General features: G+C 45.9%; 1 protein-coding gene across 6 annotated transcripts in view; it reads left to right on the plus strand.

Moving 5' to 3' along the window:
* toy (paired box 6 protein twin of eyeless) overlaps nucleotides 1-12,500 on the plus strand; it is a 463,084-nt gene that overhangs the window by 442,904 nt on the left and 7,680 nt on the right. For 4 of the 6 annotated variants that reach the window (XM_076200796.1, XM_076200799.1, XM_076200798.1 and 1 more), the window contains 2 exons: nucleotides 4,996-5,109; nucleotides 7,557-7,819. In XM_076200796.1, the coding sequence (XP_076056911.1) occupies nucleotides 4,996-5,109; nucleotides 7,557-7,819 (377 nt within the window). The remainder of the gene's footprint in view (nucleotides 1-4,995; nucleotides 5,110-7,556; nucleotides 7,820-12,500) is intronic. The other 2 variants (XM_076200800.1, XM_076200801.1) reach the window with 1 other exon arrangement.

Here is a 12,500-nt window from a genome sequence, read left to right on the forward strand (position 1 = left end):
AGGGGTCCATTGGACCACTAGGGGTCCAGTGATCTACGACTGCCTTCTTCACGATCGCCACTTCCATCAACGACCTCCTCGCTGTTCCAACACTCGAGGAACAAAAACCGCCAACATATAAAGGACAATAAGCTTCCCGTGATTGCTCGCTCTAGTGTAACAACTTCATATGAGGTCACGTGACTCGGATTAACTCAAGTGATTGGTCGTCTGAGCCCTGAGGGAGACGTGCGCTCTCTCTCTCTCTCTCTCTCTCTCTCTCTCTCTCTCTCTCTCTCTCTCTCTCTCTCTCTCTCTCTCTCTCTCTCTCTCTCTCTCTCTCTCTCTCTCTCTCTCTCTCTCTCTCTCTCTCTCTCTCTCTCTCTCTCTCTCTCTCTCTCTCTCTCTCTCTCTCACTCTCACTCTCTTACTCTCGAATGGAGGTTCGGCTGAATTTTCATAAAACTTTTGTTGTCATTTTTATTGATTGCTTATCTCTTTATCTGCCCAACTTTTGATTTATGATTCTTTTGTGTACGCTCGTTCGTGCAAGCCTGCATGTGTGCATCTGTGTGTGTGTGTGTGTGTGTGTGTGTGTGTATGTGTGTGTGTGTGTGTGTGTGTGTGTGTGTGTGTGTGTGTGTGTGTGTGTGTGTGTGTGTGTGTGTGTGTGTGTGTGTGTGTGTGTGTGTGTGTGTGTGTGTGCGTGCGTGGTGTGTGCGTGCGTGTGTGCGTGTGTGTGTGTGTGTGTGTGTGTGTGCGTGCGTGCGTGGTGTGTGCGTGCGTGTGTGCGTGTGTGTGTGTGTATCCGTGTATGTGTATGTATGTGTGTGTGTGTGTGTGTGTGTGTGTGTGTGTGTGTGTGTGTGTGTGTGTGTGTGTGTGTGTGTGTGTGTGTGTGTGTGTGAGTGTGTGTGTGTGTATGTATGTATGTTTATGTATGTGCGCATGTGTCTAAACGTATGCATGTGTGCTTGTTTTTGTGTGTGTTTGTAGTTGTGTGTGCTTGCACTTAACGAAACAAAAGAGGACATTAATGGAACTATATATGGACGTTAAATATAGTATACATGATTCCCTCTTCTTATGAATTGCTTTTAACCACTCATAACCTTCACCTCTTCTCTGATTCTTCATCTACTCTCTACTCTCCATCCTTCCTGTCCTCTAAGCACCGTCCATCGCAAATACAACCGACTGCTCTTTCTCTTTTTGCCTCCTCTTTCTACCAATATCACTCTCCCTCCTCTTTTATCTTCTTCTCTTCTTTCGTTACCCTCTTTTCTACATTTCCTATATTTTCACCCTTACCTCATTCTTCTCGTTTTCCTCTTTTCTTCGCGTCTACTCTTTTTCCCATTCACCCCTTTCTCCTCCTCACTCTCTTTTCCCTCCTTTCCCTCAGTTTACTTTTTTTCCTTCCCACCCCTTTTCTCTCCCTCCCTCTCCTTTCCTTGCCTTTCTTCATTTTCCCTCTTTCCCCCTTTCCCTTAGTTTCCTTCTTTTCCTTTCCACCCCTTTCTTCTCCCTCCGTCTCCTTTCCTCGCCTTTCTTCATTTTCCCTATTTTCCTCCTCTGTCCCACTTTTCCTCCTTTCCCTCTTTTTATCCTTTCCCTCTTTTCCTCCTTTCCCTCAGTTTCTTTCTTTTCCTTTCCACCCCTTTTCTCTCCCTCCTTCTCCTTTCCTTGCCTTTCTTCTTTTTCCCTCTTTTCCTCCTTTCCCTCTTTTCCTCCTTTTCCCTATTTTCCTCCTTTCCCTCTTTTCCTCCTTTCCCTCTTTTCCTCCTTTCCCTCTTTTCCTCCTTTCCCTCTTCTCCTCCTTTTCCCTATTTTCCTCCTTTCCCTCTTTTCCTCCTTTTTCCTCTTTTCCTCCTTTTCCCACTTTTCCTCCTTTCCCTATTTTCCTCCTTCCCCTCTTTTCCTCCTTTTCCCTCTTTTCCTCCTTTTCCCTCTTTTCCTCCTTTCCCTCTTTTCCTCCTTTCCCTCTTTTCCTCCTTTCCCTCTTTTCCTCCTTTCCCTCTTTTCCTCCTCTTCCCTCTTTTCTCCTTTCCCTCTTTTCCTCTTTTTCCCTCTTTTCTCCTTTCCCTCTTTTCCTCCTTTCCCTCTTTTCCTCCTCTGTCCCTCTTTTCCTCCTTTCCCTCTTTTCCTCCTCTGTCCCTCTTTTCCTCCTTTCCCTCTTTTCCTCCTTTCCCTCTTTTCCTCCTTTCCCTCTTTTCCTCCTTTTCCCTATTTTCCTCCTTTCCCTCTTTTCCTCCTTTCCCTCTTTTCCTCCTTTCCCTCTTTTCCTCCTTTCCCTCTTTTCCTCCTTTTCCTCTTTTCCTCCTTTCCCTCTTTTCCTCCTTTCCCTCTTTTCCTCCTTTCCCTCTTTTCCTCCTTTCCCTCTTTTCCTCCTTTCCCTCTTTTCCTCCTTTCCCTCTTTTCCTCCCTTCCCTCTTTTCCTCCTTTTCCCTCTTTTCCTCCCTTCCCTCTTTTCCTCCTCTGTCCCTCTTTTCCTCCTTTCCCACTTTTCCTCCTTTCCCTCTTTTCCTCCTCTGTCCCTCTGACGACCCCCTCTCCCCGCGAGTTAATTATGTAATGCGGAGATCGGTGATGCCGGGAGGTTGGTCCCCTCCTCCCCCTGGATTAGCCCAATCTTATATACAAATTATTATTTGTGTTATGGCTCAGGCGGGCCGCCGCGCCGTCGCGAGGGCGAGGCCCACGGGACCGACGATGCGGACAGTGGGCTCGACCAGGAGCAGCCAAAGGGCACAGTGTGGTTTCTTCTGGATCCGGGGGTGCACGGGGATCTCGCGGCCTTGTAGATTTTTTTTTCTTGTAGATTTTTCTTCTTTTTCTTAAGGAGTGGAAGTAATACCCGTGGTTGTAGTCCTTATGGATTAACAGGCATGTCAAAGTGGTTTTGGTAAAGGAAAATGTATTGGGTTGATCTTTGTCTTAAAGGACAGCAAGTGTCCGGCCCATAGGCTGTACACCAGTTACATTTTTATCAAGCGATGCTTGTATTTACCTAGTTGTATTTTGCGGGAAGGGGAGCTACGCTCGTGGTGTCCCGCCTTTGTATCTCGCAGTGTCTAGGTGGTGTAGTAGGGTGGGGTGAGGGAGGGGGGTTGACAAGAACTGCCTGTTAGTGCACAAGACTACGGAATGGCGGTGTTTCTCTCCGTCTTTCCCCCTGGCTCAACAGGAAAATGTATTTCTCGTTGGAACGGCACTGTCGCCAGAGTGCCCGTGCACAAGTCACATACCCACATCTCTCGTTTCTTCCTGTTTTCCTCGACAGACAACTTCCCTTGCCACCTGTACATGTCTGCCACATGACTGGAATATATACTAACCTTGGTACTTCTATGAATGCCTGTCTTCGGTTAGTGAGTATGTGTGTGTATGTGTGTGTGTGTGTGTGTGTGTGTGTGTGTGTGTGTGTGTGTGTGTGTGTGTGTGTGTGTGTGTGTGTGTGTGTGTGTGTGTGTGTGTGTGTGTGTGTGTGTGTGTGTGTGTGTGTGTGTGTGTGTGTGTGTGTGTGTGTGTGTGTGTGTGTGTGTGTCTGTGTGTGTGTGTGTGTGTGTGTGTGTGTGTGTGTGTGTGTGTGTGTGTGTGTGTGAGTGTGTGTGTGTGTGTGTGTGTGTGTGTGTGTGTGTGTGTGTGTGTGTGTGTGTGTGTGTGTGTGTGTGTGTGTGTGTGTGTGTGTGTGTGTGTGTGTGTGTGTGTGTGTGTGTGTGTGTGTGTGTGTCCACCTCCCCTTCCTTCTCCCTCTCCCTTTCCCTCCTCCTACACTTCTTCCTCCCCTTTCCTCCTCTGTCCCTCTCCCCTCTCTCCCCTCTCGTCCCTCTCCCCCTCCCCCTCCCTTCTTCCCTTTTCCATCTCTCTCCCTTCCCCCTCTCCTCCCCTATCTCTCTCCCTCTCCCTCACCCCCTCACCCTCTCACCCTATTCTCCTTTCTCCCCATCCCCCTTTCTTCCTCATCCTCTCCCCATCCTCTCTCCCTCTCCTCCTCTCTCCCTCTCTCTTAGTTCCCTCTCTTTCTCTCTCCCATTCCCCCTCTCCCCCTCCATCCCTCTTTCTCTTTTCAATCCTTGGGCGGGGATCGATCTTGAAACTACTGTTTTAGCAGTCTAAGGCGCTACTATTACACCAGTATACCGTGTATGCATACATTTTGTATGCATGCGTGTATGTATGTGTGCACATGTATATATTTATATGTCCACTATAAAGTTTAATTTTGGATTGAGTATTTACTTGTGAATTTAATTTCTTCTCATGAATAATCCCCATAAGGTTACTTGTTAGTAACCCTAACTGCGTGTATGTAAAATCCAAGGGTTTTCAACCTATTTCTTATGTATCTAATATTTATGTATTGCTGTTCTTTAGCATCCTAGAGGCCATGTCAACAGTGAACTGAATCGTTATATATATATATATATATATATATATATATATATATATATATATATATATATATATATATATATATATATATATATACTTCTAATTTCTACTTCTGTTTGTGGCCACAACTTGGTGGACTTCCCTAAACACCTAAGCGCAAACTGAGACGCAGTACAGACCAAAGACAGACTTCCAGTTGCTGAAATGAAGTACAGTTTGAACTTCTCTCTCATTTGAGATGCAGAGGCATAAGTTCAAAATATCTCAGTTCAGCTACAGAAAGTCTGCCTTTCCCCTGTGCTGTATCGCCTGTGTCGTCTGTGCCGCCTGCGTCGCCTGTGCCGCCTGCGTCACCTGCTGCGCCTGCGTCGCCTGTGCCGCCTGCGTCACCTGCGTCGCCTGCGTCACCTGCGTCGCCTGTGTCTCCTGCGTCGCCTGTGTCGCCTGTCTCGCCTGCGTCGCCTGTGTCGTCTGTGCCGCCTGCGTCTCAGTTTGTGTTTAGGCTTAGTGTCCTTTTTGGCCCAGGTTGAGAAATACTTTGATGGAATGTTGCCCCCCCCCCCCACTTGTGCGATCTGGTGACCTAACTTTTGGCCCTCCATTCCCCCCCCCCTTTTGCAGCTCCTCCACCCCTTCACCCCACTACGACACTCCTGCCTTGTCAATGTCGGACAGTTCCGCATACCAATACCTACACCACCATCGCAGTCTGCTTACTACGTCAGCCTCCTCGCGGTACGTTCTCGACCTCTCTCTCACGTTCGTTTTGTTAAATGAAAAATTTTACGTTCGCTGTCTTCTGTTTGATTTTGTTGCTGTTAGATGTGTCTGTGTCGCTTTGTCTGGTCGCTTTGACACCGGTAGCATGACTGCGTGTCTTTTGTTCTTTTTTTATTTTATTTATCAGTGCTGGCGTAAACATTATCTTGTCAGATGTGCTCTGCCTGCTTTCTTCAAGATGGTCATTCAATGCAAGTTTGCAGGAAAGAAATTTATGAATTCATAAGATATATTTTCTTTATTTTTTCTTTTTTTTCTCTCTCTTCTTTTCCCAAAAGAATTTTCAATTTGTTTGTCTTTATGAAAATGGAGGAATATTTTCTGTTTCGATATATTTACTGGGGAACATCTTCAACCACCTCTTTCCCCACAAAGACACCATCCGTATTCGGCATTGGGAACACCGAACAACTATGTCCAGTTGTTGATGAAGTGACAAGGCGGTTCCGACCTGGCCATGTACCATATGGATGTCATGTTTTGGTCGCTATCACTCGCCCCTCTCTCTCTCTCTCTCTCTCTCTCTCTCTCTCTCTCTCTCTCTCTCTCTCTCTCTCTCTCTCTCTCTCTCTCTCTCTCTCTCTCTCTCTCTCTCTCTCTCTCTCTCTCTCTCTCTCTCTCTCTCTCTCTCTCTCTCTCTCTCTCTCTCTCTCTCTCTCTCTCTCTCTCTCTCTCTCTCTCTCTTCTCTCTCTCTCTCTCTCTCTCTTCTCTCTTCTCTCTCTCTCTCTCTCTCTCTCTCTCTCTCTCTCTCTCTCTCTCTCTCTCTCTCTCTCTCTCTCTCTCTCTCTCTCTCTCTCTCTCTCTCTCTCTCTCTCTCTCTCTCTCTCTCTCTCTCTCTCTCTCTCTCTCTCTCTCTCCTCTCTCTCTCTCTCTCTCTCTCTCTCTCTCTCTCTCTCTCTCTCTCTCTCCTCTCTCTCTCTCTCTCTCTCTCTCTCTCTCTCTCTCTCTCTCTCTCTCTCTCTCTCTCTCTCTCTCTCTCTCTCTCTCTCTCTCTCTCTCTCTCTCTCTCTCTCTCTCTCTCTCTCTCTCTCTCTCTCTCTCTCTCTCTCTCTCTCTCTCTCATTCTCTCTCTCTCTCTCTCTCTCTCTCTCTCTCTCTCTCTCTCTCTCTCTCATTCTCTCTCTCTCTCTCTCTCATTCTCTCTCTCTCTCTCTCTCTCTCTCTCTCTCTCTCTCTCTCTCTCTCTCTCTCTCTCTCTCTCTCTCTTTCTTTCTTTCTTTCTTTCTTTCTCTCTCTCTCTCTCTCTCTCTCTCTCTCTCTCTCTCTCTTTCTCTCTCTCTCTCTCTCTTCACCATTTCACCCATAATAACCACTTCCACCCCCCTCTTTTTTTCATTTGTTCACTTCCACTTCTCTCATTCGCCCGCTCTGCCTCCCACGCACCCCTACAACCCATGACGTCACACTCCCACCATCACGACCCCCCCCCCAGCCCCAGCACATCTCCTCCTTCGTCAGGTCTTCTCGCTCTAAACTCGACTCAGCCAACACTGACCGTTGTCAGACACACCATTCATTCTCTTATATCTATTTCTATCAATTTCTGTTTCTTTGTTGATTGATTCTTAACTTTAACTATGTATCTATTTGTTTATCTACTTATTCAATTTGTATTTGTCTATTCATCTATTGATTCATTCATGTATTTATTTACATATTCATTTAATTATTTTTTTTTTATTCATATACCTTTAATGCTTTTGTTTGTCTGTTTACTTGTTCATTTACCGGAATTCGAGGGCTCTAGACAACTTTAGAGTAGCTACCAAAAGACCCTGGCTATACTTTATGTTATTTTTTAAGGACAGCACTACTCTGTCTTTATCTATTTTGCCATATTACTATATGTATATGTTCCTCACTCACCCACGAGGTACTGGCTGCACAAGTTTGAGGCAGTCGACATTTTAGGGACTTTACTGACATCACAACAGAGCAGTTACGCAGCATCGTTATTTTGTGACTAGTGGCTTATCTTCATTAAAAAATTATGTTCATCATTTTTAACTTCTATGATCCCTCCGTTCTCATAAACTCTTCTTAACTCTCTTCCTAACCAACTCTACAACTCCACCTCTTTGCCCGTCATACGGAGGTATTCTTAAAAAAAAATCTTACATAAATCTTATATAAAACCTTGGTAGGGAAAGATATAAGGAAATATTTTTTTAAGAATACCACCGTAATAATCTTACGGTGGCATTCTTAGAAAAATCCTTCCTTATATAAATCTTTCCCTCCCAAGGATTTACATAAGATTCATATAAGGATTTTTTTTTCTTTTTTTAAGAATACCAAATTGACAGAGTCCCCAGCAACAAAAGCGATGATTATAACCTGACGAAACGTTCCCCAGCCTCTCTCTAAGACCTTTTCCTTCGCTTCCGTTCCTCCCCAACAGCATGTCCGGGTCCTTGAGCTCGATGGGCGGATCGTGTCTGCAGCAACGGGACGCCACCTCAGCCTACCCCTACATGTTCCACGACCCGCTGTCGTCCTTGTCATCGTCCTACCAGAGGTCGTCCTCCCAGCTCGCGTCCTGCGGGAACGCGGCGTCGCAAGCGGCCGTTGCGGCGTCCTCCTTCAACGCCGCAACCCACGCGGCAGCAGCCTCCTACGCCGCAGCCACCTCCTCTGCCTCGGCGGTCAGCGGCACCGGTACAGGTGAGTGTCTTCTTGCCCTCTTGCATCCAGGCGGGACATCCGCCGTGACCCGTCTGGATTTGGGTTGCAGTTGAACAGGTACCGACACGTACAAACGAACGCACACGCGCACACACAAACACACACACACACACACACACACACACACACACACACACACACACACACACACACACACACACACACACACACACACACACACACACACATTTCCACACGCATACACACACAAGAACATATACAAACAAACACACATACACTACGCTCGTACGTGTACAATATAATTATAATCATTGGCAGTAGGATTTTGCCCTTTTCGTAGAGGTTGCTCTCCTAAGCCACCAGACTGAGAGAGCATGAGTCAGTCAGCGTTGGGTCCGTTGACCACAGGAGACCTTTCCCTCTGGTTAATAAAATCGTCTGGCGGCACTCGCAGTAGACCTCGTAAGAAGGGTTGAGTCAAGGCCGTACCGCTCGTTCACAAAACGAGTCGCGCCGAGGAGGCCAGCCGTCGAATTCGTAATGTCTCTCTCTGGACTGGAAATCCATCGCCCTGGCAAATCACGCACGCACGCACGCACGCACGCACGCATGTACACGAAAACACACAAACACACAAACACACACACACACACACACACACACACACACACACACACACACACACACACACACACACACACACACACACACACACACACACACACACACACACACACACACATGCGCGCGTGCACTCACGTACACTTACACACACACACACATGCGCGCGCGCACTCACGTACACTTACACACACACACACACACACACACACACACACACACACACACACACACACACACACACACACACACATTTGCTGGTGTAGTAGTACCACGCTCGACCCCTAATTCAGACCTGATTCCAGTCCTCGACCAGGGCTGAAAAGCACCACAGCACTGCAAACCGACATCCCAACTCTGGTGGGTAGGAGTTGTGCGTGCGTACGTGTGAGTGTGTGTGTGAGTGTGTGTGTGTGTGTGTGTGTGTGTGTGTGTGTGTGTGTGTGTGTGTGTGTGTGTGTGTGTGTGTGTGTGTGTGTGTGTGTGTGTGTGTGTGTGTGTGTGTGTGTGTGTGCGTGCGTGCGTGTGTGTGTGTGTGTGTGTGTGTGTGTGTGTGTGTGTGTGTGCATCCAACCAGGTGACAGCTGTCAGGCACGAATCCGACACGTGATCCAAGACTGTAATGACCAACCAACCCCCACCACTCATACATACAGTCACTCTCTGTGTCTTTCTTCATTTAGTACACAACCAGCAAACGGCCTCCCGTTAAAATGAATGGGGCACGAAAACGGCACTAAAGTCAGTGGCAGCCCCTATTGTAGTCGCAACCTTTCTATCCACGGCCGAAAACCCGAGTTGGCTTGCAATTCAGGACCTGCATGACCAAAGCAACTAAGAAGTGTTCAGTTATCATGACAGATTGCGAGATACATAGAGATATTACGGAGGAGCACCAAGAGGTACCACTGAGGTACCGAGGGGTAAAGTACCACAGGATGACACAGTGGGGGGGGGGCGGTATCCAGGGGTATCGCGCGGGGTACCTGTGAGAGGACCATCGGGGTCCCGCAAGAAACTACAGAAGACCGCGGAGGATGGGTGAATAGGTGAGGGAAGTGGTAGGTCTGCATCTGTTGGTCGTGTATTAATCACTTCAGTACGAGTCAAATTTTCGCGCGCAGCATCGGCTGCCATATGTACGATGTATCACACTACTCACATTATAAGATATAAAGTCACTGCTGTATTACTCGTTCTCTTTTACTCTGAGTAATAATAAACACAGAAAACGTGATCAAACCAGTTCACAGAATCCGGAGGTAACTCATGTACAATTACAGAATATATATATATATATATATATATATATATATATATATACTGTATATATATAATCATGACGCTTTCGTAGGCGTCATCGTACCGAACTGGTGACGTCACCTCTGCCTCGTTGGTTTTGTCCAGCAGGGGACACTCGCCTTATTCATAGACGGAGATCCGTGACACGAATGTGAAACGTCACGACTGAAGAGGCCCCACGCACATTAAATCTGTTATAGAGTAATATGCATTCAACCTCCAGAAGCTTTTACACCGATGGCCCATGGTCAATTTGGCTTTTATAACGAACTGGATCCTCAAAAAATTATAAATATAAATCGAAGATAACGGTCCCTCGTTGTCATGATGCTAATCTAATCGATATTTAATAAAAAGCGTCTTGTAAAAAAAGGTCACTATTACAATTAATTGCGTCTGAAAATCTGTGGCCTTAATCACTCCTTTTAAACCCTAGAATTCAGCCCCTATCCACCCTTCTAGAAAGAGGGGAACGAGGGAGACCTCCCATCGTTCTAGAGGAGTCCCACCTTAGATGAACGAAAATTTGCTCTTGAAATCACGGTTTGCATATCCGAAGCGAGGACTTTAACTGAAAGGCACTTTTCTCTAAAAGAAAAGGGAGATAACGCGATTTGTACATGTCGCTTAATAAGACGAAGGATGCAGATGACGAAGAAGATATAGGACGAAGGATGCAGATGATGAAGAAGATGGAATGACCCCTTTCCCCTCGCAGTTGTGTTGCGGTAAATGGCGATGGCGTTGTGAACCATAGAGGCAAGCCAGCGTGACTGGGGCCTGCATTGAGATGATGTTTGTAGCATAAAGGGAAGAGGTTGTTGTGGATACGGTGCAGGATGTATCAGATAAGACGAAGACTGCAACAGATAATGTGAATGCTGTAGCGGATAAGGCGATGATGCGGAGGACGATCGACCAAGTTCAATATGCTGTGGTCATCGTGTCGTGAAATGACTGGAAAGATGGATGGGCGATATACCTGAAGGGGGGAAGGGGGAAGGAGTGGAAGGGGGAAGGGGGGAAGGGGGGAAGGGGAAGGGAAATAGAAGAGTGGCAAGAAAGAAGGAACGAAAAGGAAAGGGGTGGCAAATGAAAAGAAAAGGAGTGGAAGGGGAAGGGGAAAGGGGTAAGTAAGGAGAAAGGGACGAAATAGAAAGGGGTAGCAAAGGAAAAAGAAGAAGGAAATATTTTCAAAAGTCTGGAGGGGAGGAGGTTAATGGAGACGGAATAGGAAATAATAAAGAAAAGAAAGGAAGATAGGAGAAAAAAGTAATATATATATATATATATATATATATATATATATATATATATATATATCCACAACAAAGATATGTCGTAGCACATATGTAAAATAATACTGATGACCCACTTTCGGAGAAGAATAAGCGAAGATATAGAGATCTGTATATTTCGATCACTTACTGTGATCCTCTTCTATAAGTTACAAAGTACAGAACAATATGTATTTATAGTAAAGCAGTGAGGTAACATGAGGGGACGAGGCTCAGGTCAACACGCCCGGCACGCATGCTCGCATCTTGGTGGCTCAGGTCACATGACCGGCGTTGCATGGGCCTTGGTGAGTTTTGTCCACCGTTAATGTTGATGGTAACATTTTATTTATGGCAAAAGAAGAAATACAGTCTGGTGACCATTCCCAAATTATAACATTTCCCATGGTCAATGGTCACCAGACTGTATTTCTTCTTTTGCCATAAATAAAATGTTACCATCAACATTAACGGTGGACAAAACTCACCAAGGCCCATGCAACGCCGGTCATGTGACCTGAGCCACCAAGATGCGAGCATGCGTGCCGGGCGTGTTGACCTGAGCCTCGTCCCCTCATGTTACCTCACTGCTTTACTATAAATACATATTGTTCTGTACTTTGTAACTTATATCTGCCGAAGAGGATCACAGTAAGTGATCGAAATATACAGATCTCTATATCTTCGCTTATTCTTCTCCGAAAGTGGGTCATCAGTATTATATATATATATATATATATATATATATGTATGTATGTATGTATGTATGTATGTGCGTACGTATGGGGAAAGCGAAGAGGTGAACGGTTTACAAGAGCAGGAAGACCAAGAAAAACTAAGAGGGATTTAATTGGTAAAAGAAGAAAGATGGGTTAACGTAAAGTAAAAGGAATCCCAGAGTTATGAGAAAGTTTTCGGGGGGAGTGAAATGAAAGTATCGCTGTAAAATAACGGGAGGGAAAATGTTTCATTACGATGTGTAAGTTTGTAAGAAAAAACTTTTGTAGATCGCAGGAGGCAGTGAGAGGGAGCGGGAGGGAGAGAAGGAGGGAGGGAGGGAATGAGGGAAGGAGGGAGGGAGGGAGGGAGGGTGGAGCGGAGCACAGAAAGTAATCTGCCTGCCACCAGGCTATCCTATTTATTTATTTATTTATTTAATTATTTACTTATTTATGTATTTACTTGTTTATTTGTCTATTCATTTATTCATCTACTTGTTTATGTATTTACTTATTTATAATTTTCTATCATGTTGGTTAGATCAGACCCTAACCATTATCCCACATTCGTAACGGACGGAGAACACTTAGTAAGTTCTCAGACTTCTTTGTCCAAGAATCGCCTAGAAGCAGCTCTCCGTTTCCAGAACCTTTGCATCAAATATCGATTGCTACGCACACCACGGCCATGACCACCGTCTGGCCCTTCCACCAGCTGGTTCTCAGCACCAGCTGTGACACCCCGCGCCTAAATTTCCTTCCACGTCGACCCCACTACTC

Source organism: Oratosquilla oratoria, chromosome 17 (genome assembly GCF_046742065.1).
Source record: "Oratosquilla oratoria isolate Oo_2021 chromosome 17, ASM4674206v1, whole genome shotgun sequence".
Classification (NCBI taxonomy): domain Eukaryota; kingdom Metazoa; phylum Arthropoda; class Malacostraca; order Stomatopoda; family Squillidae; genus Oratosquilla; species Oratosquilla oratoria.